The sequence below is a fragment of the Pongo abelii genome, chromosome X (assembly GCF_028885655.2).
Source record: "Pongo abelii isolate AG06213 chromosome X, NHGRI_mPonAbe1-v2.0_pri, whole genome shotgun sequence".
NCBI lineage: Eukaryota > Metazoa > Chordata > Mammalia > Primates > Hominidae > Pongo > Pongo abelii.
In genome coordinates this window covers 126,280,559-126,303,242 of record NC_072008.2, presented here as the reverse complement: position 1 = coordinate 126,303,242, position 22,684 = coordinate 126,280,559, and the positions used below count along the sequence as shown (strand labels likewise).

Genomic DNA, 22,684 nt, shown 5'->3' with positions numbered 1-22,684 from the left:
AAACCAAACACTGCATGTTCTCACTCATAAGTGGGAGCTGAACAATGAGAACACATGGACACAGGGAGGGGAACAACACACATGGGGGCCTGTCAAGGGGTGGGGGCCAAGGGGAGGGAGAGCATTAGGAGAAATACCTAATGCATGTGGGGCTTAAAACCTAGATGACGGGTTGATAGGTGCAGCAAACCACCATGGCACATGTATACCTATGTAACAAAGCTGCACATTCTGCACATGTATACCAGAAGTTAAAGTAAAATTAAAAAAAAAAGAAAGAAAGAAAAAGAAAAAGAAAATGCCGTCCGCGCATATCTCTTAGGAGCATAGGAAGGGCTGTGAACCAAAAAGCCAGGGCGTGGTCGCCCCGCCCACCTGCCTCTACATCACAACCCCTCTCGCCGCTTTCAAGCGCGGAGATTGGCTGTAAGCAAGAAAGAGCCCCGCCCCTAGTCTTATGACTCGCACTGAAGCGCCGATTCCTGGCTTTTGCAAGGCTGTGGTCGGCGGTCATCCGTGCTCTTGACCCAGGTCCAGCGAGCCTTTTCCCTGGTGTTGCAGCTGTTGTTGTACCGCCGCCGTCGCCGCCGCCGCCGCCTGCTCTGCGGGGTCATGGTGTGCTTCCGCCTCTTCCCGGTTCCGGGCTCAGGGCTCGTTCTGGTCTGCCTAGTCCTGGGTGAGTTGTCGGGCCCTCCCGATTAGTCTGTCCGCCTGGGCCCGGGGCGCCAGTTCAAAGCTACAACCTGAAAGACTGGTCCGAGGGGGAGGGGGTTGAGAGGCTCAGCAGCTGACACTGGGCGGCGGCGGTTGGCCCGGGGAGGCGAGCGGTGACCTAGAGAAGGCCTGACCGACGGATGGCGGGGAAGAAGGGCCCAGGAGAGTAAGAAGGGGCCGGTAACGGGGGGTGGACGCCGAGGGAGTAGGCTGGGAGGAGTGAAGCGTGGAGAGGGTCAGGGTGGAAAGAGTAACTTGGGGAAAACACTGAGGAGTGAGCGTAGGAGGGTGGTACATGCAGATTTTGGGCGCCAGAGTCAATTAGGAGAGTCTTGGTTTGCTGAGATCAGGGAAGAGTTTTGAAGATGGTGGAAAAACTATGGGGTGAGATAGGAAATTAAGAGAGGGGACCATGCCTGCCTGGAGTAGCTTGGGGGAAGTGTGTGGGTGGGGGACAGATGGTTCAGATAGGACAGTAGAGCCTGAGGGGCAGGGGCAGGGACAGGGTTGGGCATTTTGAAGGTTGGAATTTGAGGCTGTGAAGAAAGGGTGATTCAAGAGATAGGAGTGATGCTGGGTTTGAGTTTGGTAGTCATAGTATTAAGGGCGAAGGAACCTAAGGTAGCTGGGGCAATTTCCAGGAAAGAAAACTTGGACCCAACCTCTGGAGACTAAGGGGTTCGGTGGGAACTTTGATGGGGAGTGCACATCTGACTTGGAGGTATTGAGGATGTCGATTTTCTCCCAGTTTTGCTACTTCCTCCCAGCCAGACACTGACAAAAAAATCCCCAGACGTTTCAGTTAGGAGGGCCTCCCAGCTGTGAGGTTTTGGGAGTGGAGTATGTGAGTTTGGTAGACTACCTCTTTGCCTTCAGAGTCTCTTGTTTTCTTTCTTCCTCGTCACACAGCTAGCCTATTACCTCATATTTTGAGGGTGCAGGGAGCAGGTAGACAACTTGCTAAGGATTGGGTTGTTACCAGGGCCTAAGAATGGCTGGATGGGGCCGGGTGCGGTGGCTCATGCCTGTAATCCCAGCACTTTGGGAGGCCGAGGCGGGTGGATCGAATTCCTGAGGTCAGGAATTCGAGACCAGCCTGGCCAACATGGTGAAACCTCGTCTCTACTAAAAATACAAAAATTAGCCGGGCGTCGTGGCACATGCCTGTAATCCCAGCTGCTTGGGCGGCTGAGGCAGGAGAATCGCTTGAACCCAGAAGGCGGAGGTTGCAGTGAGCCGAGATTGCGCCATTGCACTCCAGCCTGGGCAACAAGAGTGTAACTCTGTCTCAAAAAATAAAAATAAATAAATTAATAAATAAATGGCTGGGTGAATGTTCGCTGATTGTGTTGTGCCCTAATAGGCAGTGGGTCCCTAACAACTTCAATGCCTAAAGGTGAACTTTGACTAGAGTGTCTCTTCCTGACTTTGATTCATGCTGTGCTTGTTGCTACCCACCTGCTCTTGCTATTCGTGACTTAATAAAATAACATAAAGAACAGACCCAGATGGGAGTGGGGAAGAAATAGACATATTAGGGGTCTGAGAAAGCAGTGAGAGGTATACATTTTGTAATTCACATTTCAGTAGAATGAAATTAACACCCTGGAATAGTGATTCTCAACCAGGAGACATTTGGCAACATCTGGAGACATTTTTGGTTGTCACAACTGGGGGATTGCTTTTAGCATCTAGTGGGTAGAGGCCAAGGATGCTGCTAAACATCCTAACTAAGCACAGGGCAGCCCCTGACAACAAAGAATTATCTTCCTGAAAATGTCAATGGTGCCAACATTGATAAATCCTGCTCGAAAACCATAGTATTGGAAGGGTTCTTGATTATCTAATTCAGTGACTCTCGAGGACCTTTTCATGGGTCTGCGAAATCAAAACTTCAGAATAATGTTAAGAAGGTATTTGTCCTTTTCGGCTAGGCACAGTGGCTCACGCCTGTAATCCCAGCACTTTGGGAGGCTGAGGTGGGCGGATCACCTGCGATCAGGAGTTCAAGACCAGCCTGACCAACATGGTGAAACCCAGTCTCTACTAAAAATACAAAAATTAGCTGGGTGTCATGGCACATGCCTGTAATCCCAGCTACTTGGGAGGCTGAGGCAGGAGAATCGCTTGAACCCGGGAGGCGGAGGTTGCAGTGAGCCAAGATTGCGCCACTGCACTCCAGCCTGGGCAACAAGAGCGAAACTCTGTCTCAAAACAAAAAAACAAAAAAAAAAAAAGAAGAAGATATTTGTCCTTTGTCCTTTTCACTCTCATCCTCTCACCAGTGTACAGCAGAGTTTTCCAGTGGCTACATAACATGTGATGACCTCACCACTCTGATGTTCTTATATTTTATTCATTTCTCAGTTTTATTTTCTAATACTGTAAATACCAATACATATGACTCACGTAAACCTCTGTGAAGTCTTTAGTGGATAAGAAAGTAAAGGGGTCCTGATACCAAAACATTTGGGAATCCCTGATGTAGTCCAACTGTTCACAGCGTGCAGGAAACTCTTCTGTAGCACTTCTGAAAGGCGGCCTTGAGGCAGGCTTTGCTTGAATACTTAATTTGAAGCCTTAACTGTACCTTGGAGCACTTACTGAGGGCCACCTGACCCTAAGAAAGGATTGTTTACAATGGAAAGTACCTTATCAGTGACTAGAACACATCTGACCAAGGCATCTGTTAATCAGTAGTTCCCTGCCAATTGAATCTGTGCACAAATACAACACTGTTATTGTTTTGGGAAAGTGAAAAAAATAATAGTTGTCCTACTTGTTGGCTTTCATGTCATTAAATTTTTTTTTGTTTTTTAATGAAAGCTTTTTTGTTTTGTTTTTACAAAAGCAATGCTTACTCATTGCAGAAAATAAACATGCAAAAAGAAGCACATAAAAGAACCCATCAGCTCATCTGCTAGTTTGCCATTTATTGATCAGGACTAACTAGATTCTTCCTCTTGGAAAATTTCCAAGATTGATTCCCTCCGCCTCCAAGTTCAGAGCAGGATTTGGAAAAGTAAATATTAATAATGTACCTAGATCTGATTTTTAAGAGGTTCCAGGATGAAATAAATAGAAACCATTTTTCTATACAGCTGCATTTTCTGATGGCTCTTGGTTCAGTGTGGAGCCCAAAGCCCTCCCATATAGCTTTTTCTCTCAAGAATTTAGCAGTTGCTTGGTGGGTTTTGCACAAGTTACTTTTCTATATCAAAATGGATACCAATAATAAGTTTTTGAAAACTCAGTAAATATTTGTAAAGTACCTACTATGTAGCTAGATCAATAAGTATTTGTAAAGTACCTACTATGTAGCTAGAACTGTGCCTGGGTACTGTACAGAGTGCCAATGAAGGAGGACCTGTCCTAAATTTATAGTCTTATTAGCATTAGTGCTCTAGCTGTGCCAGTTTAACTTTGTAACTTTATAACTCTATCCCAGCTTCACCCCTAACCTTTTAAAAACAGCAGCTTTAAAGTACAGAAAAGGATTCTTAGAGGCTATATGTTGGTCTTTTTCATAGAGATTAAATTATGCTGGTGTTTATTTGGATGAATTGTAACTGACCAGACAACTTTCCGAAGAGAAGCTATATGATTTAGAGATGTTATAAAGTGGATAGTGAGTGAAAATCCTTTCTTTATATAATTGCCTAATTATGGTCCTTTTGTGACATCATAGATTTCAGGATTCTTCTGTGGTTATTGATTCTTATAACTAGCTTGACTTCTGTTTTTTGGGTTTTTTGTTTGTTTGTTTTTTTAGGGTTAAGATTTTTTTTTTTTTTTTTTTTTTTTTAGGTTTGAGTCTTTTCTGGGTGGGAAAAACTTCACAGAAATATTCTTAGTGTACGTCACTGGTAGGAGCCTCTCCCTTCCACACATGTTTACTGAATGCCTATTGTGTCCCAGCCACTATATTAGGTGAAAGGGACAGAGGAATGGATAAGACAGATGAGGTTCCTGCTCTCATGGAGCTTACATTTTAGTGGGAGAAGAAAGCTCAACAGACAAATAATATAATGTCAGATAGTGATAAACACTATGAAGAGGCTGGGTGTGGTGGCTCACGCCTGTAATCCCAGCACTTTGGGAGGTCAAGGCGGGCAAATTACCTGAGGTCAGGAGTTCGAGACCAGCCTAGCCAACATGGTGAAACCCCATCTCTACTAAAAATACAAAAATTAGCTGGGCATGGTGGCCGGCACCTGCAGTCCCAGCTACTCGGGAGGCTGAGGCTGGAGAATTGCTTGAATCCAGGAGGTGGAAGTTGCAGTGAGCCAAGATCATGCCACTGTCCTCCAGCCTGGGGGACAAGAGCAAAACTCTGTCTCAAAACAAAACAAAACAAAAACACTATGAAGAAAATTACACAGGTAATGAGAAAGGAGAATGAGTAGATGATAGGAATGGGTGATGGTGGATGATCCTTCTTTATATTATGTGGTCAGAGGGCCTTCCATTATTGGGTGACATTTGGGCAGAGACCTGGGTGTTGGCAGGAGGCCAGCCATGTGACCATCTGGGGAAATAGGAATAAATCTTATCATTTGCAAAATCTTAGGTTACTAGCCTATTTTCCACTCTTATTTGTTTCCTCCTAGTTTTAGTCAAGTCTCTCCTATGGTAGCAGTCTCTAAGAGCAGAGACTGTCTTATGTACTGTTACTTCCCATTGCCTACCTAGCATAGGGTCTGGCACATGGTTAACCCTTGGTGAATTTTTGTTGAAGATATTCATTGGTGGGCACTAGGGATATGGTGGTAAACTAGACTCATTTAGTCCCCTTTTTCTTCCATGAATTTTAAATGAAGTTTTGCAAGAAGTTCTTTTGGATTGAAAACTTCAAGATCAGTGCTAAGCAGTACAGATAATTATACAGTAATTTACTAACGTATAATCCCATATAATAATGCTAGTCTCTTACCTGTACTCCTTCAGATATACCTCCATAGTCTTGAAGAGGGTAATATGGAGAATTAGGAGGTCCTTGGTGAGGAGAGTTAGGTTTTTACAAAGTTAGGTTTTCTCTGAGAGAAAACAAGCACTAAGATTTTTCTATAGGCTTAACACATTTACACATTTCATTTAACTGATAACTTTGATTTTGAGGTTCTGCCAAATTATTCTAGTTATAATAGAGATACTGTAAAGGACTGAAAAATTCTGAACCCTAAAAAAAACCAAAAACAAACAAAAAACCAAAAAACAGAAGTCAAGCTAGAAGATAAGAAAGGACAGGCTTATCGTTAGTTTGTTAGTCATTGATTGTCACCTCTGATAGAGTTATAGATATTCAAATATGTCCCAAATACCAGATTAGTTTGTTAGTCATTGATTATCATATCTGATAGGGTTATAGATATTCAAATATGTCCCAAATATCAGATTATCACATCTGATAGGGTTATAGATACTCAAATATGTCCCAAAAGAACAGCTTTCTTCCCCTATATCTTTGGGTAGATTTTGTCTATAACCAAGGATTATTTCGCAGCACTGGAGCTGATTTAAATGACCCTTGATGCAGGAAGGCTGCTCTTCTTTCTGTAGTGCAAAAGCATTCTGATCATAATTTCTTATTAAAGTGATCAGAGATCCCCTCAGACCCAAAAGTATACTTTATAAGTACTTGTTGGTATCCTGCTGTGCATTGTGAAAGAATTCTGTGCATTGTGAAAGGATTATTTCGCAGCACTGGAGCTGATTTAAATGACCCTTGATGCAGGAAGGCTGCTCTTCTTTCTGTAGTGCAAAAGCATTCTGATCATAATTTCTTATTAAAGTGATCAGAGATCCCCTCAGACCCAAAAGTATACTTTATAAGTACTTGTTGGTATCCTGCTGTGCATTGTGAAAGAATTGTGCCAAACACTGCTCAACAATAAGCACTTTCCATTAGTTGAGTAGTGTTGAATCTTGTTTCCTTACCCACTCTCTGACCTTAACAAATTAAGTCATTTTATAGCTTAAAAACATATTTTTATTAACTTTTAATACTCTTTTTCATGTGTTCAACATTCTTACTTTAAAATCATATTGCTTTTCTGCTTTAAGAAACTTACCAAAAAGCAAGGGTATAAAGTAACTGAATGCAATGAGTGTACCTGTTATTAGGAATTATAAAGGAGAAACAGTTAATCTGACTTAAACTTGTAGGAAAACCATCACTCTGAATAGAAAACAAAGATAAATAGGTACTGTATGCCTCTGTGTCCTGTATTTTAAAAAGACCTTTTGCTCAACATCATTCTAAATTCATGAGTTTGAGGACAAGAGTCCAGAATTTAATATGATGAAAGTAAACATAAAGCTAAAACTTGGGAAGGTTCTCTTTAGGTGCTGTGTTTACTAAAAAGGAGACTTGTAAATTGGTATCTAACTTGTTTGGCAAATTTCTTTTAGCTCTGAAGGGTTTATATGCTTTCAAAGAACCTATTGGAGAAATATGCACTATAATTCTAAACAAGGGTAACTTGCCCAAAGTCTCACACCTAGGAAGTTGGACTGCTGGATTTGAATTCTAGCTCTTCCACTCCAGGAATGGGGACTCTTAATCACTTCATTATATAATCAAACCATTATATCTTGGATCATTGTTTGGTTTCTTTTTATTGGTTTTGTTTTATTGCTAGCATTATATTCTTCCCCTACCCCTAATTTTGTGTGTTTATATGTTTTCAGCTATACTTTGGGTCAAATAGACTTGCAAAAACTTAGCCACTTTTGCAGTGTCATACACTTGGGGAAGTAAGGTCTATGTTCTCTGTGAGAGGTTTTTTTTTTTTTTAGACAGGGTCTTGTTCCATTCCCCTGGCTGGAGTGCAGTGGAGTGATCTTGGCTCACTGCAACCTCTGCCTCATGGGCTCAAGTGATCCTCCCACGTCAGCCTCCCGAGTAGCTGAGACCACAGGCATGCACCATCACACCCAGCTATTCTTTTGTATTTTTAGTACAGATGGGGTCTTGCCATGTTGCCCCGGCTGGTCTGGAACTCTTGAGCTCAAGTGATCTGCCCCTCCTTGGCCTCCCAAAGTGCTAGGATTATAGGTGTGAGCCACTGCCCGGCCAAGGTCTGCATTCTAAAAGAATTTACAAATGACCTTTTTGGAAAACAGGATTGAGAGGATATTTGACTTTGAGAACGTTGATTTTGAGGCATACCTTTTTCTTTTATTTAGAGAATAAACTCTCAGCTCTAAAATTACACTCTCTAGAATATATTCATCTATGGTTTTTTCACGTCATAAAACCTTTTAAAAATTGGATATTGTAAAATCAAACACAGCAATAAGGATAGAAATTGCTTGCTAGATACTTTTTAACAAAGTGTAAATATTTCAACTGTAAACTTACCTTTTGGGAAAAGCTCTGTTCCTAGCCTGAAATCCATGTCAAAATTTATTGAGGTGAAACCCAACATGGGGTTTGAGGGAATATCCAGAAGACTGATATGTTCAAGATTTGGAAGAGCTAAAGGACTGGCCTCTCTGTAATTAGATTAAGCTATGTTTTGGGTCCCTATTGCAGTGTGTTTTCACGTTGATATAATTAATCAGTATTTATTGAAAATCTAGTATGCATTCAGCACTACTTGGAATGATAGGAGATAGAGGAAAAGTAATACACATGGTGTCCCCTACCGTGACACCCATGATAGATGACATTCATATAAAAGACACACTGCTAGGGGTTGTGGCATAGATCAGATCATCTGATCAAGGGAGCATACTAGAGTTCAAATGAGTGACAGAAATGTTATCTAAAGGGAATCTTGAATCTATCCATATATATCATTCATTCACAGACTTGGTACTTTTTTTATTAGTAACAAATTACTTACTGTATACTATAATTTACCATGGCACACCAGTTTGTTATGAAATGACAGTTGAAAACTGCTGTGTTGGAGCTTATGATAGTAGGAGGGACAGGATTTACTGCTATAAAATAACTGAATAATTCAGGATAATATAAAATATACTGAAATGGGATATGCATTATTACTGCTCCTTGAGGGCTTTTATAGTCAGGGAAAGCTTTGTGGAGAAAATGGCTACTGAAAAAACAGATAACATATCAGCCCAGGTTCTTAATTGCAAGGAAGAGAAATACAATCTGATTGATTTTAAGCAGAAAAGAATTTATTAAAAAGAACTGGGATATAATGCATACCCTTTGGCCCCACAGTTTCATTCCTAGATATACAGCCAACATACACACTAATATGTGCAAGAATGTTTGCAGCAGTGTTTGTAATAGAATCAAACTGGAAACTATCTAAATGCCCATTAAAGGTAGCATAGATAAGTAGTTAAGTAGTTTCTTTTTTTTTTTTTTTTTTTTTTGAGACAGAGTTTCATTCTTGTTGCCCAGGCTGGTGGAGTGCATTGGCGTGATCTTGGCTCACTGCAACCTCTGCCTCCCGGGTTCAAGTGATTCTCCTGTATCAGCCTCCTGAGTAGCTGAGATTACAGGCATGTGCCACCATGCCCAGCTAATTTTTTATATTTTCAGAAGAGGCGGGATTTGGCCACAGTGGCCGGGCTGGTCTCGAACTCCTGACCTCAAGTGATCTGCCCTCCTCAGCCTCCCAAAGTGCTGGGATTACAGGCGTGAGCCACCCCACCTGGCCTGTATTCACCTGATCATAGAAGGTTATACAGCAGTGAGCACAGACTGCAATTATGCATAACATGGGTGAATCTCACAAAACCTAAAATTGAGGAAAGAAAGCAGACACAAAAGAGAGCATAGTGAATGATTTTATTTATATCAAGTTGAAAAATGGATAAAATTAATCTATAGTGTTAGAAATCAGGATAATGGTTACCCTTGGGAAGGGAATAGTAACCCTTGGGAAGGGAATAGTAACCCTTGGGAAGGGAAAGGGAAATAAGGAGGGCTTTGGAAGTGTAGTTGACCCTTGAACAACACAAGTTTGAACTGTGTGTGGATCTACTTATACATGAGTTTTATTTCACCTCTACCACCCTTAAGACAGCAAGACCAACCCCTCCTCTTCCTCCTCCTCCTTATGATTTTTTTTTTTTTTTTTGAGACGGAGTCTCTATCTGTTGCCCAGGCTGGAGTGCAGTGGCGCGATGTCAGCCCACTGCAACCTCCATCTTACAGGTTCAAGCGATTCTCCTGCCTCAGCCTCCCAAGTAGCTAGGATTATAGGTGCCCACCACCAAGCCCAGCAAATTTTTAGTGGAGACGGGGTTTCACCATGTTGGCCAGGCTGGTCTCGAACTCCTGACCTCAAGTGATCCGCCTGCCTCAGCCTCCCAAAGTGCTGGGATTATAGGTGTGAGCCACCGTGCCCAGCCCTCCTTATGATTTTCTTAATATTTTCTTTTCTCTAGCTTTATTTTCAAAACACAGTATGTAATACATATATAACATACAAAATATGTATGAATCAACTGTTTATGTTGTTGGTAATGCTTCCAGTCAACAGTAGGATATTAGTAGTTAAGTTTTGGGGGGGTCAAAAATAATATGCAGATTTTCAACTGTGCAGTGGGTCAGCAGCTGTTCTGTTAATGGTCTGTTTCTTGACACAGGTGGTTTTGGTTTGTGAAATTATTTGAGCTGTAGACTTAATGTTATGTGCACTTTTCCCTTACATCTGTTATACTGTGCCTGTTTCTGTACATATGTTACATATCAAATGTTTATTAAAGGGGTATATTGGGTAACTCAGAATTTCTGGTGCTCCTGGCTATATATACCAAATCCCAGTTCAGGATTTAACAACCCAGATCATGCTGCTGAACTGCACTACCACTGCCAAGTGTGAAATTGAAGCTTGCTCTGCTGGCCTTGTTGCCTGGGAGCTTGATCCTGCTTCTGCTACTCCACACCTGCCTCTCTCCCTGTTCCATTCCTGGCTCCATTTGCAGCCCTCCTTTCAAAGTGTGGGGTGGATACCTTTGTTAGGCAGAGCCTAGCACAAGTGGTCCTCCTTACTGCAAGGGAGTCTAGGAAAGCAAGTATCCAGTGTTTTCAGCTTTTATAGTGGGTGGTGAGTTCTGCCAGAAATTGTAACAAGGGGACAAGGGGTGTTTCAGATTTGGGGCAGCCAAAAAGCAAGGAAAATCCATCTTTCAGGTGAGCACTTAAGCCAATAGAAGAAAGTAGATTTCAAGTGTTAGGAACAATAGAAGCCCAGGGTAGAGGTTGAATAGAGTATGGCATTTGAGCCCAGTGGGAACAAGTTTAACTGGATTAAAGGGTGTGCTCTGGGAAAATAGTTTGAGAAAAGTTGAAGGAATAGGATGGGACAAGATTAAAGATTACTTTGAAAGTCAGGCAGAGGAATTTAAATTTCATATGGGAATGTTGGAGCCAGTAAAAGTTTTTGAACAAGAAAGTGTCCTAAAAGGAAATGGTACTTAAGGATTGTTAATCTGGCAGCACTTGTAGGGGTATCTAGGCATTTTCTGTCATAATTTAGGTGTGGGGTGATAGATTGGGAGTAGAAATAAAAGGCAAAGATTGTATTTAAGAGAAGATTTGAAGGAAAAAAATCAATAGGACTTCTTGAAGAGAAAGAAGTAGAAGCTATTTCTGAAACTGAGCTTGAGTGACTGGTCCCACTCTTCATTTAGAGCTAGCAAAGCTGAGGAGGGACCCAGTTTGGAGGAAGCAGAAGAATGAATTTTAGTTTGGGAATTGCTGAGTTTGAGGTGAGAGATATTGAGTAAAAATGGTCCCTGTGCAGTTAGAGTTGGGGACCAAGAAGTGGAAAGAATTGCACTCCCAGGCAGAAAGGCTGTGAAGGGAATGGAACAGAGTGTGCCAGAACCCTCGGGGTGTTTCTCAGCTCTTGTTTACGGGCCACCAGGTATACTATCTTGAATTTGATTTTAAGTGATACGTTTGAACCACAACCTCTACCTTCTGTTCATAAAACGTCAGTTCTCACACCCTAAGACACATTGATGCTATTACTATTTTACATGGTCTTCTTCCTGTTATTCTAATATATTTGGAAAGAAAATGATTAATACATTTGAGGCTTTTCTTGGTTACTTTCGATACTTTTGAATGCTTTGAATACAAGGAGAATAATATACTAAAGCTAAAGACTTTAAACAAGACCGAGAAAAGACTGCATATAAAAAGCAAACCTCCAGTTCATTAAAATTGTAAGTTGGAGCTCTTGGCTCCACGGCAGGGAGCCTTGGATCAGTAAGTATGACAGCTCCCTTCCGTATTGTACTTAGAAAAGAATGATCATAAAACCTACTTAGGCCTCACAAGGTCTTTTTGAGCCTTAGCCAATGCATTTAGTCACTGTCAGTAACCACAAGCTTTAGTATAATATTCTGGCTTGCAAAGCAGCCAGGTCTCCAGAGCATGACGATAGGCTATTCTATACAACTTGAAAGCTGTTGCTGAGGCATACCTTCTTGATATTCCTCTTAGCACTTTTCTCTAGTCTATAGCAAGTCTGTACCTGTAGATGACAGTGGATTGCTCAGATATTATTAAAGAGTATGCAAGTATCTTAACAGGAAACAGCTTACCCTTTGGGTAATGTGTGATACAGTGAAGAAAATCCCTTAAATGGTTGCCCAATATTTATGCTGCTTGCATGTTTGCTGGGATATTTTTTCTCCTCTGAATTAGTATTTTGAGTCCTTGGGCTCTTCAGTTTAATAGATAATGTTTCTATGTTTAAGTGTAGAAGATCAACCATGTTAGCTGAAAAGTTCCAAGGCTTTTCTGTCTCTATAACATTTCTCTGCCTAAAGAGGTAGCAGGTTGAAAATTTAGGAAATAACTTTGCATCAAAAAATTCATCAGCCTTTCTAATCAATTAGATTTTAAAGTGAAACAGTGATGAACTTTGCATTTATCAGAATTCATGTTTTTCTTATGGATTTAACAGCCCTTTGCAACTCTGCTTCCTTGGTTACATGGTACTCAGAAAGAGTATCTGATCACGTCAGAATAAAATCGTTTGGGAAGACATCCGTGTGTCATAGGTTATGTAGCCTGCAACAGGATTTAAAGCAAAAAGATGATAGAATATCAGATCTATCATTATTTTTGCAGTGAATGTTTCGCCAGCTGGCTTGAGAGAAGTTTTACACCCCTACCAGGCTTCCTCTTACCTCATTTACGGCAAAAATCACAAGTCCTAACGGGCAAACTGTAATTGCCTAAAACAAAACTAGTAAGGTATAAATGCATGTGGAAATGATTATTTGAAGGCAAAAGGCAAATAAATGTCACCAGTCTGAGCCATGACCTAAGCATCCTAGGTCTAGTAACCATTCTTTTGGTAAGGGATAATGCCAACATTTTTATCAATAGGATTCTGTTAAAAATACAAAGAAAAACAGTCAGCAGGATACTATATATATACACATACGTATATATATATATACACACACATATATATACATATGTGTATATATAAATATAAAATACTTTTGTTTCATTTTAGAGCTGGTTGAACTTCAGTGGTGGATAGAGCTTGTTTTTAATTTATATAATTTTTGTAGTACAATTTTAAAATCTTATTTTTTTAAATAAATCCAGGAGCTGTGCAGTCTTATGCATTGGAACTTAATTTGACAGATTCAGAAAAAGCCACTTGCCTTTATGCAAAATGGCAGATGAATTTCACAGTACGCTATGAAACTACAAATAAAACTTATGTAAGTATATATTTTAATTTTTCTTTGAGTTTTATAGTAGGAATTTAATTGACTTTATCCTTTAGATACATGTATACAAATGAAATTCCACGTTGACTGACTTAATGCTGAAACTCTGGGATTTTTTTTTAGCATACACACTCGGAAGTTATTCTGTTTAGTGTTAGAATGAATATTTCTTCTGATTCATTGGTTCTTGGGAGTTTTTGTAGGACTTGATTAAGGGAAAATGATCTGAAGATGACTATATGGTGTTCAGGTCTAACTATTTCTGTAAAGTGTTTAAAATGTACTAGCACCAAACTTGCCCTTTTAAAAAGTAGCTTTCCATCTGGGTGTGGTGGCTCATGCCTGTGATCCCAGCATTTTGGAAGGCCAAAGCAGGAGGATTGCTTGAGCCCAGCCCGGGCAACATAGTGAGACCTCATCTCTACAAAAAACTTTAAAAATTAGCCAGGCATGGTGGCACACACATGTACCTCCAGCCACTCGCTGGGCCGAGGCGGGAGGATTGCTTGAGCTCAGGAGGTTGAGTCTGCAGTGAGCCATGATTGTGCTATTGCACTCCAGCCTGGGCAACAGAGCGAGACTCTATCTCAAAAAAAAAAAAAATCACTTACTTAGGTTGGTACAAAAGTAATTGCCATTAAAGGAACAAACCACAATTACTTTTGCATCAACCTAAGTAAGCGATTTTTTTTTTTTTTTGGCACAAACTGCAATTACTTTTGCACCAACCTAACACTAAAATCTCCCCCTTTTTGGCATCTCCTCTTAATTCCTTTGCCTTCTTATTTTCTTTTTGTTAAGGTCCTCACTACTTACAACCTAATTTTTAAAAAACTCAGTTTAAGAACAGCAGCTCAAGCCAGTTTTCCTTTTCTTTTTAGACATACACGAATTTATCCAGAGGGGTGGTATGTAGCTGAAGAATCAGGGACTGGTTTACACAGCAAACCAGGCAAAGGGCAACCTGGCCACGGAGAATGTATGATTTAGGCTGAAGTGGCATGCCCTACATAAATGCTGCCTGTTTGTCTCTCACCCCCAAACTTCTATTTCTTTTAGAAAACTGTAACCATTTCAGACCGTGGCACTGTGACATATAATGGAAGCATTTGTGGGGATGATCAGAATGGTCCCAAAATAGCAGTGCAGTTTGGACCTGGCTTTTCCTGGATTGCGAATTTTACCAAGGCGGCATCTACTTATTCAATTGACAGCATCTCATTTTCCTACAACACTGGTGATAACACAACATTTCCTGATGCTGAAGATAAAGGTAACCTTAAGAATGGATTTGTGTTATATTCTCTTGCTTTTTATTAATGATAAAAATGTAAACAATTTAAAAATTGTTATGAATGTCTGTCTTCCTAACTAGCATGGAAACTTCATGTCTTTATACCCCTCCCATTGACCCCATGCATGGCACATATGACACCATCCAACATACTGATGATATTTGCTGTCATTGCTTGAGTGACTTACTGTATACCAGGTATTATCCTAGGTGTGTTACCTGCAGCATCTCACTTAATTCTTAACAGCAACCCTGGGAAGTAGATGTTGTTTCATTTTTACAGGTAAAGGAAATGAGGCTTGATAAGATTAAATTACTTTTCCAAACATTGCACAATCTGGTAAGTGGGCGAGCTGGTGTTTGAAGCAGTCTGTTGACCTGCAGAATTCATATACTTAACTATTATTGATTTCATTCAGTAGTGTGCATGAAACAAAGGTTTGATGAATGAGAAAATGCTTTACTAATAGCTACTTTATTTTCGAGATCGGGGGTGGGGGGGGTCTCACTATGTTGCCTAGGCTGGTTTTGAACTCCTGGGTTCAAGCGATCCTTGTGCCTCACAGCCTCCTGAATAGCTGGGACTACAGGCATGCACCACTGTGCCTGGCTACTAATAGCTATTTTAAATGTGTAAAAGTTAAGTAACCTGAGACTAGGAGAAATGCCTCTTGTTTAAATCTTTTTATCATTTAGGTTGGATTTTGACTGAAAAGTAAATGATGATTAGTTAAAGGTGTAGTAGTCCCTCATTACACTCAGGGGGTATCATTCTAAGATCTCCAGTAGATGCCTAAAACTGCAGTTAGTACTGAACCCTATACAGGAAATGCTATGTTTTTTTTGATCTGATAACCGAGATGGCTACTAAGTGACTAACGGATGGATAGTGTAGACAACGTTGATATACTGGACAAAGGGATGATTCATGTTCCTGGTTGTACAGAGCGGTACAGCAAGAGATTTAATCATGCTACTCAGAATGGTGTACATTTTAAAACCTATGAATTGATTACTTTTGGAATTCTCCATTGAATATTTTCAGAGCTCAATTGACCATGGGTAACTGAAGCCAGGGAAAGCAAAAACCATGGATAAGGGGAGACTAAAGTCAACATTTGCTGTTATTTTAAGACAATTTCAGGTCAAAATGAACTTGGGAAGCATTGGCAATTAGGCCATTCTGGTAATTCCCAGAACTGAAATGCATGTTAAAATATTTTGAAGATATAGAGTGTAGAGATTTTATTTTATTTTATTTTTTTGAGCTGGAGTCTCGCTCTGTCGCCCAGGCTGGAGTGCAGTGTCCTGATCTCGGCTCACTGCAACCTCCGCCTCCCAGGTTCAAGCAATTCTCCTGCCTCAGCCTCCTGAGTAACTCAGATTACAGGTGCGTGCCACCACGCCCGGCTAATCTTTGTATTTTTAGTAGAGACAGAGTTTTGCCATGTTGGCCAGGATGGTCTCGAAATCCTGACCTCATGATCCACCCACCTCAGCCTCCCAAAGTGCTGGGATTACAGGCATGAGCCACTGTACCCGGTCGAGATTTTAATTTTGTTAGGGATATAATTCTCTTCTTTCTCCCCCTGCCCGTTGAGATTGAGTTAATGTGGTATTTGTAATACCTTAGCTCTTTGCAGCTAGTGTTTCATTCTGACCCCAGAAACACAGGTAGATGGGCTTTAGTTGCCTAGACCTGGGGATTAATAACTCATTTGGACTTGAGGATATCAAAAGATCCTATTCGAAAGAACCAGAAGTAAATAAGCTCACGTAAAACTTGGGAGGTATTGCAGAATGAGACTTGGAAATCAAATCCTAGTGTTCTTTTTACTAATCTCTTAGTTTGAGAGTATAACTAAAGCAAATGGTTATTGGCTATCTTATCAGTTTATCTTTGTGCCCTGTTTTGCCTTGCAGAGCTAGTATAAGATATGCCCCTCACTTTCAAGTAGCCTAAGAATGAGCTGGGGAGACAAAGCTAAATGCTATTCCTGAGTTACATGGAAAAATTGGAAAACATTGAGCTCAGTCTGATTTTGTTGTTGTTGTTTGCATTTTTGTTTGAGGGAGTAGAGGGTTCATAAATCTCTTCTGACAGTGTGAGGAAAGCTTTAGACTCCCTCTCAATAAAGAAAAAGTACACAGTAAACTTTGCATATGGAACATAGTCTCTGAACCCATATGTAGATCCCTGTGGTTAAGAGTGCCTGATTTAGTTCGAGAATGGTAGCTCATGCCTGTAATCCCAGCACTTTGGGTGGCTGGGGCAGGCTGATCGCTTGAGCCAGGGTGTTCAAGACTAGCCTGGGCAACATATTAAGACTTTATCTCTACAAAAAAAAAAAAAAAAAATAGCCAGGTGTGGTGGCGTGTGCCTGTGGTCCCAGCTACCTGGGTGGCTGGGGTGGAGGATCGCTTGAGCCCAGGAGGTTGAGGCTCCAGTGAGCTGTGATCACACCACTACACTCAGCCTGGATGACAGAGAGAGAGAGAGAGAGAGAGACCCTGTCTCAAAAAAAAAAAAAGACTGGCTGATTTAAAAGTGTTCCCGTGTTCCCACAAGTGAGAGAGAGAGAGAGAGAGAGAGAGAGAGACCCTGTCTCAAAAAAAAAAAAAGACTGGCTGATTTAAAAGTGTTCCCGTGTTCCCACAAGTGGTCCTGATTAGGAGGAGTGATAAAGGAAGGCTCAGTGTGTGTTAGAGTAGTGAGAAAGCTTGGTAGAGAAGTAGGACCTGAGCTGAAACTCAGCTAATGGTAGAATTTGAGTAAGCAGAGGATTTTGAGCAGGATGTTTCCAGCAGGGGGAAGCATAGCATATGTGGCAGTAATTGGAGAGCTGCCTGATTAAATCAGAGGCTGTGTGTGTAGCAGAAGGAAAATAAAGTTGGCTAAATGAAGTGGGCCTAAATTATAGGGGGCCTTGGAAGCCAAGGAAAGACATTTAGCTTGATGGGGTAGGCACTGGGGAATCATTTTAGGTTTTTAAAGCAGGAGAATGATATAACAAAAGCAGAGACAGTAGCTTATAAAGAATATTCTGCAGGATTAGTTGAGAAGTGAGGAGGCTACAGGCAGAGATGCCAGCTTAAGAAGCTGTTATAGTAATCAAGGGCTGATGTAATAAATGCCTGGACTACGGGGGCAGCAGTTGTTAGCAGTTATTAGGAGGAGGTGTTTAATCTGACATATTTGGATAGAAAAACTATGGACCCTGAAATGTTAACACTTTTCTCTTTCTCCTTTTATTTAAAACAAAGGGAGGATTACTTTTTAAATTACTACCTTCTATATAATAATATTTGAAACTATTTGGAATGTTAAATGGCTTCCTGAAATGGACTATTGATAATTTTTTTTTATATAGTTCAGTGTTTCAAGAATACTAATTTATGGCTGGGCGCAGTGGCTCACACCTGTAATCCCAGCACTTTGGGAGGCTGAGGCTGGTGGATCATTTGAGGTTAGGAGATTGAGACCAGCCTGGCCAACATGGTGAAACCCTGTCTCTACTAAAAATACAAAAATTAGCCGGGTGGTAGTGGTGCGTGCCTGTAATCCCAGCTACTCGGGAGGCTAAAGCAGGAGAATCGCTTGAACCCGGGAGGCGGAGGTTGTGGTGAGCCAAGATTACGCCACTGCACTCTAGCCTGGGCAACAGAGGGAGACCCTTCCCTACCCACCCCCAACAACAACAACAAAAAACTAATTTAGGCCAGGTGCAGTGACTCAATGCCTGTAATCCCAACACTTTGGAAGGCCAGGCAGATCGCTTGAGCTCAGGAGTGTGAGACTAGCCTGGGCAACATAGCGACATTCTGTCTCAAAAAATAAAATCTACTAATTTATTTTTAGGCATCTGATAATTGAAGTAACATTGAAGCTGCTTTTTTCTTTTTAAAATTTTTTTCGTGATTAAAATATAGAAATGTACGGGCCAGGTGTGGTGGCTTGTGCCTGTAATCCCAGCACTTTGGGAGGCCGAGGCAGGCAGATAACCTGAGGTCAGAAGTTCGAGACCAACATGGTGAAACACCATCTCTACTAAAAATATGAAAATTAGCTGGGCGTGGTGGCGCGCACCTGTAATTCCAGCTACTTGGGAGGTTGAGGCATGAGAATCGTTTGAACCTAGGAGGTGGAGGTTGCAGTGAGCTCACATCATGCCATTGCACTCCAACCTGGGCAACAGAGCAAGACTCCATCTCAAAAAAAAATTATATATATATATAAGTTACATATATAATAAGGGTTTTTTAAAAGGCTCTACATATACATATATATAAAGATTATGTATCTATAAAGATTATATATGTATACAGAGACTAATATAGCAGACCCATATGTACCCATTATCCAGAATTAATAAATGCTGTTTTTTTAATGTTTGTGTCACTTTTTGATTAAAAAGATAAAACGTTGATGATACAGTTGATATTTCCTTTGTCTTCACTCCCCAGACCCATTTTCCTCCTTGCCTGCTAAGAGGCAAACACTTTCACAAATTTGGGGTATAACCTTCCTGTCTTTATGTTTGTTTTTTACTATATAAGTACGTGTTCATAAACAATACATAGTTTAAAAAAAGCTATTCATAGCATAACTCCAATATGTCTGCAAGTTGTTTTTTTGCTGATTTGTTTTTGAAGTCTGTCTATATACAGCCAGTCACGTATCTATTCATTTTTGTTAACGGTGAGAAGCAATTCTGGAAAAATGTTCTAGTTCATTGGTTTTTTGTTTTGTTTTGTTTTGTTTTTTAATTCCTATGGCCATTAGGGGGTGCCAAGGCAGCATTATATGGCTGCTTGCTACATGATGGAGAGGCACAGAAGGCGGCCTATATTAAGGACCTTGGATACTTTCCTTTCTTGCTACTTCTCCAAAAGAAGCCAAACCACTTGGGTGATCATCGTCTTTTGAAGTTTCACTATACACAGGCTAATAAAAACTACATGAAATGGCTGTAACTTACTGCTTTCATATTCTGAAGATTCCCTGAAATGGAATCATCTTTAAATTTAATCCAGGAAGAGGTTCTGTAAGCTCATGGAGTTAATATAACCTACTTGGGACTAGTAAAACAAAAATAAGGATTTACTATACAAATGTATGATTAATCCATCTCTCTTGCTTCCTTAGTTATAGTCACTAAGTCCTGTTGATTCTACCATAGATAAGTGTTTTCAGTTTGGCTTCTTTGCTCTCTTTCTACTGCCCCACACCATCTTAGTTTAGGCAACCCTCTCTTACCCTTCACCTTAACCAGACCATCACCCTCTGGTTTCCCTCTTAAGTGGCTTCCCTGAAAAGTTTTTCCCCCTGCCTATCCCCTACAAATTTGCTATCTTCCTTAAAATAAATTATATATATGTTATTTTCTGCTTTAAAAATTGAGGCTAGCCCTCGACTGCTAAAAAGAAAAGCCCAAACTGGCCTTAGATCATAGAAGATACTTCAAAGTATGGTCACCTGCAAGTTGTCTTTCCTTCTTAACCCCCATTTCTTTTTCTTTTTTCTTTTTTCTTTTTTTTTTTTTCTTGAGACAGAATTTTGCTCTTGTCATCCAGGCTGTAGTGCAATGGGCGATCTTGGCTCACTGCAACCTCCATCTCCCGGGTTCAAGCGATTCTCCTGCCTTAGCCTCCCAAGTAACTGGGATTACAGGCACCTGCCACCATGCCCAGCTAATTATTATCTTTTTAGTAGAGACGGGGTTTCACCATGTTGGTCAGGCTGGTCTCAAACTCCTGACCTCAGGTGATCCACCCACCTCGGCCTCCCAAAGTGCTGGGATTACAGGCATAGGCCACTGTGCCCAGCCCCTAACCCCCATTTCTTCTTCCCCCTTACTCCTTATGTTTTAGCCACAGTGAACTGGTCATGCGCTTGAGCATGCTATACCCTTTGTCACTTTGGGCCTGGGGTAGGGCAGGCAGAGAGAAGAAGAAAACCTATACAAATATATTTATATTATCACTTTTCTCCTACCTTCTTGGAAATAGCCATTGTTAATCTTGTTTTATAGGAATTCTTACTGTTGATGAACTTTTGGCCATCAAAATTCCATTGAATGACCTTTTTAGATGCAATAGTTTATCAACTTTGGAAAAGAATGATGTTGTCCAACACTATTGGGATGTTCTTGTACAAGCTTTTGTCCAAAATGGCACAGTGAGCACAAATGGTGAGTAAAGTATATATTTCTGTACTTGGATCCTAATTTAAGAGTAGGGTATACCAGGTAGCTTTCATTGAAGTCATTATCTGAAAGCATTTATATATTGAGGTTTATTCATAGCTTCTACTAGGCTATAAAGTTTTTGTAAAAGCAATTCTTATTTTTGTGGATCTTACAATTTAAAGTTTTTGATGTACATGTTGTGGAATGGTTTTTTAAAAGACACTACCTATACTGTTCTCAGCTGATAAAACCTAATCATTGTTTGAACAGATCCTCAGATAGCTTGATTATCAGCTTTTTTAGCGGTTCCAAGACCAAAGCCTAGAAATCAGATTCATGTTCTAATCTTGAATTTTTAAAGTTGATTTTATAATTTTTATATAGCTTTATGGAAAGGTAATAATTTCTCATTCACCAGTTCTGGAAAACTACTAACACTTCCTAAGAAGAGGTTGAAATGCCTATGATTTGCCATAGGGCTAATGCAAATAAATGGTTCATTTGTATTTAAGTCCTTTGATGATTTCTAAGCTTTTTTCTAGTAAACAGTATCCTTCGTTATGGTGGTTGTATGTGGGAATAAGGAATCAAAAAATTTAAGACTTAACTCTCTGAATTTCATATCAGAGGCAGGCAAAGTTCTTTGGGAATAAAAAGATTTAAGGGTCTGAAAAAGACGAGTATGTGGCCATGTGTGAGCAGATAAAGCATAGGGATGTGTCCTGAGTTTGTCTGCTATGTCGTCATGTAGATATTCTGTATATGAAGCAGCAGTTTAAGAACCTCTGCCTAATTTAGTTTAAAATATACTAACAAGATATTCTCTTCCCCTAATATAACCCTTTTGGACTTCTATTATGAGAATTTTTTTTGGTTTTCCCTGGCCTATGAATTAAGAAAATGTCCGCTTTGGTTTCTTTTGTCCCTTTTTGCTTGTTTTAGAGTTCCTGTGTGATAAAGACAAAACTTCAACAGTGGCACCCACCGTACACACCACTGTGCCATCTCCTACTACAACACCTACTCCAAAGGAAAAACCAGAAGCTGGAACCTATTCAGTTAATAATGGCAATGATACTTGTCTGCTGGCTACCATGGGGCTGCAGCTGAACATCACTCAGGATAAGGTATAGGTGTCTATTTTTATCAATACATCCTTTTGGCATTTCATTTCAAATATTGCGTATCCTACCTTCAGCCCAAAGGTAGTGTTACTAGAATGATTTCGGTTTTTGTTTGTTTGTTTGTTTGTTTGAGATGGAGTCTCGCTCTGTCCCCCAGGCTGGAGTGCAGTGGTGCGATCTCGGCTCACTGCAAACTCTGCCTCCTGGGTTCACGCCATTCTCCTGCCTCAGCCTCCCGAGTTGCTGGGACTACAGGCGCCTGCCACCATGCCCGGCTAATTTTTTGTTTTTTTTTAGTAGAGACAGGGTTTCACCCTGTTAGCCAGGATGGTCTCGATCTCCTGACCTCATGCTCCGCCTGTCTCGGCCTCCCAAAGTGCTGGGATTACAGGCATGAGCCACCACGCCCAGCTTTTTCTTTTCTTTTCTTTTTTTTTTTTTTTTGAGATGGAGTCTCACATTGTCACCCAGGCTGGAGTGCAGTGGCATGATCTTGGCTCACTGCAACCTCCGCCTCCAGGGTTTAAGTGATTCTCCTGCCTCAGCCTCCCAAGTACCCAAGTAGCTGGGATTACAGACGTGCACTGCCACGCACAACTAATTTTTTTGTATTTTTAGTAGAAATGGGGTTTTACCATGTTGGCCAGGCTGGTCTTGAACTCCTGACCTCA

General features: G+C 40.7%; 1 protein-coding gene across 3 annotated transcripts in view; it reads left to right on the top strand.

Annotated features, from left to right (window-relative positions):
• The first annotated feature begins 426 nt into the window (after positions 1-426).
• LAMP2 (lysosomal associated membrane protein 2) overlaps positions 427-22,684 on the top strand; it is a 43,168-nt gene continuing 20,910 nt past the window's right edge. For 2 of the 3 annotated variants that reach the window (XM_003779715.5, XM_003779714.5), the window contains exons 1-5: positions 433-676; positions 13,280-13,398; positions 14,467-14,680; positions 20,734-20,892; positions 21,832-22,016. In XM_003779715.5, coding sequence (XP_003779763.1) covers positions 613-676; positions 13,280-13,398; positions 14,467-14,680; positions 20,734-20,892; positions 21,832-22,016 — 741 coding nt within the window. In that variant the 5' untranslated portion in view covers positions 433-612. Of the gene's footprint in view, positions 677-13,279; positions 13,399-14,466; positions 14,681-20,733; positions 20,893-21,831; positions 22,017-22,684 lie in introns of all 3 variants that reach the window. The other variant, XM_002832058.6, reaches the window with a different exon arrangement.